Source organism: Adiantum capillus-veneris, chromosome 7, assembly GCF_014529385.1.
Source record: "Adiantum capillus-veneris isolate H3 chromosome 7, ASM1452938v2, whole genome shotgun sequence".
In the NCBI taxonomy this organism is placed as follows: Eukaryota; Viridiplantae; Streptophyta; class Polypodiopsida; order Polypodiales; family Pteridaceae; genus Adiantum; species Adiantum capillus-veneris.
In genome coordinates, this window is record NC_140937.1 from 76,929,770 (window position 1) to 76,936,174 (window position 6,405).

Below are 6,405 nucleotides of genomic sequence, written 5' to 3' on the forward strand. Positions count from 1 at the left end.
TCGCGCCTCTTTCGGCATTTCTTTCTTGATTGATGACCACAAAAGTACAATGGCCAAGGGTTCTCCTCTGCGATTGCTCCCAAGCTAATCTGTTGAGAGAGACCCCCAAGGCTCTTATTTATAGCTTATATGGGGCCCCTTAACTAGGTGACCCATTTTGCTTTTCACTTGCCCAAAAAGCCCATGCAAAAAGCTTCTAAATTGGCCGTACGAACTACTGTACAGATTGCCGCATTTTGCGGTGCAAAATCCAAAAGTGCCACGTCAGCAATCTTTGCATCAAGAATTAGTCCCCAGCGCTTTAATAAAGTGTTCGGTCACTTTGGGGCTTCATTTACTAAGTCCAAGGTTGCCACATCGTCACATTTGTGACAAGTTGTACTGTGGACAAAACATGACAGAAGCAGAAAACAAAATGAAGAGATTCACAGGAAAACGGTTAGACATACAAAAATGAAGGTGTAAATGACAAATAAAAACCTTAGCATCATTCGAGTTTGGACAATTGAGAAAAAAGTTCTATGATTGATGCAAAAGAAGACAGCTGCAAGAGTAGCCACCTACCTTATTTGTGAACCAAACAGAGATTTCACATTGCAAAAAGGAAAAAAGGACGTACTCAAAAGATGCTGTTTGCTTGTTTCTTTATTTACAGTCTTGGCAGCATACATTACACGGCTCACAATACGCTTCTGTATATATATAATATGAGCAATTTTAGATATTTCTGCAATTTTTGCTCACTGAAATACTATTCAGTTTTTACATTAGACACTTTGTAACACAGTCATCATACATAAAAGTGTCCATCATTGATGATGCTGAAAAAAGTTGTTATGTTTGCACACCATTCAATTTCTCTACTAGTCAATATTGGACTAAACAAGTAGTTTTAGATGCGGTCATAATATGTGTGGGTATGTGTTTGTGCATTTGTATGTGCCTTTACGTGTGTAAGGATACACCCACGCACATTGGCAGTTGCAACATAGACACAAGAATTTATAAACATGCATAGACAACAATAAGCTTGTGTATGTGTGTGTGTCTGTGTGTGTCTGGGACAGCCTCAAAACGTGAGCTTGTTGATGCCACGGCTTCACACCTTGGGAATGTATTTGTTGCTCCTCCTCCAGCTTCTGCTGAAACTCATCATGCACGCCAACTTTTTTTATTTAGATGCACAAGCAATGCAGGTTGATTTTACTGAAAATGAATTGCACTCATCGTTACTTGCTCTCGGCGGATGGCGTTCCCCTGGTTTGGATGGGCTCACTGTGGAATTTTTATCTCCTTTTGGGAGCCCTTAAAGAGCCTTTACTCTACATGATGAATGTTGTGTGGACTAAGCAGAACTTGCCATTATCTTGGGAAGAAGGCTTGCTATAATTATTACCCAAACAGACGCTTTGTGAGCATTTCTCTCATAGGTGGTCAATCGCTCTTATGCCAGTTATATTAGCTAAGATGATTGTACATTGCATCAAGGAGCCTCTTCTTGTCGGTATCCATCCGGTTCAGTATGGCTTAATCCCTCGTCGCCAAATCAATGATAATTTGGCTAATGTCTTGATTAGAATGGAATATGCCAAATATATCCACCCAAGATGTACTTGTGATGCAGGTAGACATTGAAAAGGCCTTTGATACGATACAGTGGGATTTCATTGCCAACACAATGCGGGCCCTTGGATTTAGTCCTAAGTTAGCCAATGTTGTATATTTCTTGTATGCTCATAGTACGTCTTTTGGCCTTCTTGATGGTGAGTTGACTGACCCTTGGCCACTTGAATGCTCTGTCAGGCAAGGTTGCCACCTCAATGCTTTATTGTATGCCATTGCCACTCACCTCTTGTTGTTGCATTTGGATCATTTGACTTTGCTTGGTCGTCTTCACGGGTTGCAATTTTGGAAATGACTTTCTTGGGCACGCTAATGCCGATGACTCATTGTGCATGCCTCGCAATAACCGGTATGACATGCGAGAGATTATGCAAGCATTGGAATTTGGATACGTTTGGGTTTGCGGCAGGCCTTTAGGTCAATTTTCGAGAATCCAAACTCCTACCTCTTAATGCACGTGACTAGCACCATCTTTTGTGGCCTGGGGATATTCTTGATCCGCATGTGATTGTCAGACACTTGGGGTATCCTATTGGCTGAAGGTAACCAATCCTTAGCAAGTGGATTGGGTTGTGCAATGCCTGAACCTCAAATTGCAATATTGGAAACTGTCCGCATGGCAATTACATATTTGGCTTCGTATTGTACAGAGCATCATGATGGCCTATGTTCAGTTCTACTTCCCGTTGTTTCATTGGCCTCGTCCTTGTCTCATATCGCTTATGTCTGATATTATCACATTTAAGGCGCACTAATTCCCACAAGAAAGGGCTCTCTTTGTTATCAGTGGAGAAACTTTGCACTACGAAGCGTTTTGGGGGGCTGAATACTTTGGACCTTCGCCGCGCCACGCTCTTGCGAGGAAGGCCATGTTGCCTCACTACGTCAGCATGTTACCACTTCCGCCTTTGGTCAATGGAAGACCTCCCTCTCTGGTAGATTGTGTTTGGCAAGATGGTCAGTCACTCCTACTTGCTCGATTACCACTAGTTTACTCTTTGCTTGGAAAGACATTACGGCTCATCTTTCATGGCATGGCAGACAACAACCAAATGGAAATTCGCTACGCTTGGAAAGCATTCACTAGAGTATGGCATTCTCTCTTACTCTTGTTGACCGGTCGCCACACCAGGTGTACTTCCTTTCTTGTCGTGGCATACGCACAGTGGATAATGTGGCTGACACATCTCGGAATATGCTTCGTTTTCCTAAGGCAGCTACATGCTTTGGTTTGGGTGTGCATTATCGTCACATTTGACACACCTTTTGTTTCCATTTCTGTCTGCAACATTTATGCTTCTCTTGCATGAGTCTTGGCTGGCTGACCATTGTAATGCGCTATGGTCTTTGCATAAATCTGAACAATGGTGGAGAAAGGATCTTATTGCAAATCGGAAGAGCCATTTGCCTCTAAAGGAACGTCTGTTTCTATGGCGCTGTTTGCTAGGAGTTCTCCCTGTTGGAACTCTCCTTAGTGTGTGTCACATCAACTCTTCTTGTTGTGTTATATGTTTAGCCTGTAACGAGACGAGACTGTCAAACGCCTGCTTTGGGATTGTCGCTTCACTAGGGCCTTCCTTGACCGCATATCAGCCTGTATGCGCCTCCACTTTCCCTCGGTAGTTTTCCACAAATGGTTCCGGGCTTTTCGCATTCTCCCAACTTCCCTTCAATGATTTGCAATCTTCTTCACATGGGTCCTCTATGGTCTTTGTGGCGCCAATGCAATTTTCGCATGTTTCATCAGCATGATGCAGATCCCTTTCCTTCGTTCAAGATTTCACTTAGGCAATCCATGCATTTTGCCCTTGATGTTGGGGACATATCCCAGATATCCTACAGTTCTCCTATGTATGCTTTTAGAGCCTTCACACTATGGAACCCTTCTAAGTTCTTCCTTTTGTATCTGATCTTTCTGATGGGTTTTCCTACTTTGAGGTTTCCCACTTGTACATTAATCAAAAAAGACAACAAAAGTGTGTATGTCTATGGGTGTGGGTGTGTGTATGAGATAGTAACATGAAACGTGTCCCAAAGAGCTGGGACATGGTGCTACGACACGGGGAACGGGAGGACAGTGGGGATAGGAAACCCAACAATGAGCATCCCCTGTTACTATGGTGTGTGCGCGCGCACAAGGATTTTTTTTGGTGAAACATGAGCATGCAGTGATTGTTATTATGTATAGGACATAGCCACCAACAATGGTTGAAGGGTTTCATGAGAAGGTCAAAGCTACTACTTCTGTCTCGCAGAGAGTTTTCTCAAAAAACGTGGCCCTAAGTCCCCGGTTATCTCCAGGAACTCTTTCCCTTCGTAGAATGCTACTTGTCTCTATCTATAAAGTGCTCTAGAGCAAATTGTCTATCTAAACACCTTCCTATGCATAAATCTCTCACCCCTAAAAACCACATATCACTTCAAGTTACAACCATCTAGCCAACTACTTTATAGATGCCTACATAAGGCATTCTCTACTAGCCATGACCACGGGCTACCTTGAAACCACCCATGCATTTTATCGTACACCTGTCAATCTCTCTCTTTCTTTTTTTTGGCTAGGCATGGACATCTACAGAGCATGCTTCTTGTATACCCATAGGAAAGCCCATCCTTTGCAAAGTGCCCTCTAAGAAGTCCCAAACGCCCCAATCATATGCCTTCAAAAAGTCGAGAAGCATAACAGGCAGTGGCTGTCCTGACTGTCATGCCCATTCAACTGCCGTATAAAAGGTTAAGTTAGCAAGAAGTGTCCCAACTATGCACTAATCGTCCCAACCAAAATCTTATACGCGAAGGACGTGAGAGTAATCGGCCTCAAGTGAAGTTTATGCATCTCAAGTGAAGGCCCCGAGTGATCCTATTTACTATTTTGTCCTTCAAGTATTTATTTCACTTGACATGATTGTGGGTTGGGCAATTCTTGAGGGGGGAGTACTTAAGTTCCCCAGGTAGTATAAAGGCAGCACTCTGCCCCCACTGTATAATCATCTATTCATTGCTAGTTGGTTGGTTCAGAACAAACTCTCTCTCTTTCTCTCTCTTGTGCATTCTCTCTCTACATTACGCTTCCGCATCGTCAACTTTGACATGGTATTAGAGATTCAAGCTCTTTGATCCTAAAGAAAGATCTTGAAGGGAGAACTGCTCACATAGAAGGGGAAAAGAAGTCCCGGAGCTTGCGTTTTGAGACGCAGCAGAAAGACGAGGCCAACTCAGCTAAGCATTTTGAAACGCATGCATGAGAATTTGTCCAGCTTTTGAGCCCTCAACGACAACATTTTGATACACTGTTGAAAGTAGAGGTCTGCATGACCAGTTGGACTACATTTTATAGAGCATGTTGAAACGCTATCTCTTGCCGGCCTGTGTTTCATTGTGGCATTGTGGAATGCTCGACTCTGCTAGGGTGTCCATGTTAGCATCTTGATCAACTTGGCCTTCATACATATGTACTCTATGAATTGCAGAGATGGTGTTAAAGTTTAGGTATCTCAAGTGAAGGCCCAAATTGATCCTATTTGTTATTTTGTATATTAGGTACGTATTTTACTTATTTGACATAAACTCTCTCTCTCTCTCTCTCTCTCTCTCTCTCTCTCTCTCTCTCAAGTGTGGTAGATTGGTTATGCCATTTCCCATAACAGGTCTTGAGTTCAATTCCTCGTCGGCTAGGTCTTTAAGGTCTCTTGGGATAGTTTCCTACGACGTTAAAACTCTCTTCTTCTTCTTCTTCTTCTTCTTCTTCTTTTCTTTCTCTCTCTCTCTCTCTCTCTCTCTCTCTCTCTCTCTCTCTCTCTCTCTCTCTCTCTCTCTACGCTTCCACATTGTGGACTTTGACAATAAGTAGAAGGGTCTCCGCCCTTTGGTATAAAAGAAATCAACCGAGAAGACATGGTAGGAAGCATCATTCTATATCAAGACAAACTAAGATGCATTGGGCGTGGGCCTAGACAAGAACTAGGCTACTAGCTGTATCGCATTGAGTATGGACCTAGACAATGATGACATTACTAGCCATCGTTCGTCCACGGCAAATTGCATTTTCTTCCTTTCCCGTTGATTAGTGTAGATTTTGATTTCTTTCTTCCCCCCCTCTCCCGCGTAGAAGAAAGAACGTGCGCAGAGAGAGAGAGAGAGAGAGAGAGAGAGAGAGAGAGAGAGAGAGAGGCGTACGGTAGTGCGCCGATTAACAGACAAGGTGTTGATTGTCGATGAGAAACCGGTGCCTGGAATGGAGTCCATTTGAGCCTCTAGCAGCAGACTTGTGTGCCGTTGTTGCTATGCTGGTTTCAAAATTTGAAGGAGGCTATGATCAACTTGTTACCACCTTTTTTTGGGATTTTTGTTGTGAGTGCGACCCGGCTATTACTTCAACCCAAAAGGCCCATGCAACAGGGAAGAGGTATCACTAACTCATTTTCATTTAAGTATTCACTGCTACAAAGTAGAGGGTACCAGCTGGGGTAAATTCAGAAAACAACAAGAATCTCACTGAGATGCCCATCTCGAAAGCAGAAGCATGTGTGGGCATCGTAGGTTGATGAGCTCCCCCTTAGGCTCTCTGAATATGCTTTTGAGGGGCCCATACACCCTATCTTTTCCAAAAATGTAGGGCATTTTCTAAGAGTGCATTCAGACTGTACAATGGACCTCCCTCTACGCAAGCTACCTTTTCCACCCGGTAGAGAGACACTCTAGCACATGGTCCAACCAGCAATTCGCACAGCGCAGACGATCACACAGAAAAAGGACACGATCACTACTCGTTGATTGGTTGTG

The 6,405-nt window shown here is 43.4% G+C and overlaps 1 protein-coding gene across 1 annotated transcript in view; it reads right to left on the reverse strand.

Moving 5' to 3' along the window:
- LOC147454089 (uncharacterized) overlaps positions 1–6,007 on the reverse strand; it is a 147,211-nt gene extending 141,204 nt beyond the window's left edge. The window contains exons 1-2 of the mRNA XM_086517264.1: positions 5,800–6,007; positions 620–692 (exon numbers count right to left, since the gene is read on the reverse strand). Coding sequence (XP_086373390.1) covers positions 620–692; positions 5,800–5,868 — 142 coding nt within the window. The 5' untranslated portion in view covers positions 5,869–6,007. The remainder of the gene's footprint in view (positions 1–619; positions 693–5,799) is intronic.
- Between the last annotated feature and the right edge of the window lie 398 nt (positions 6,008–6,405).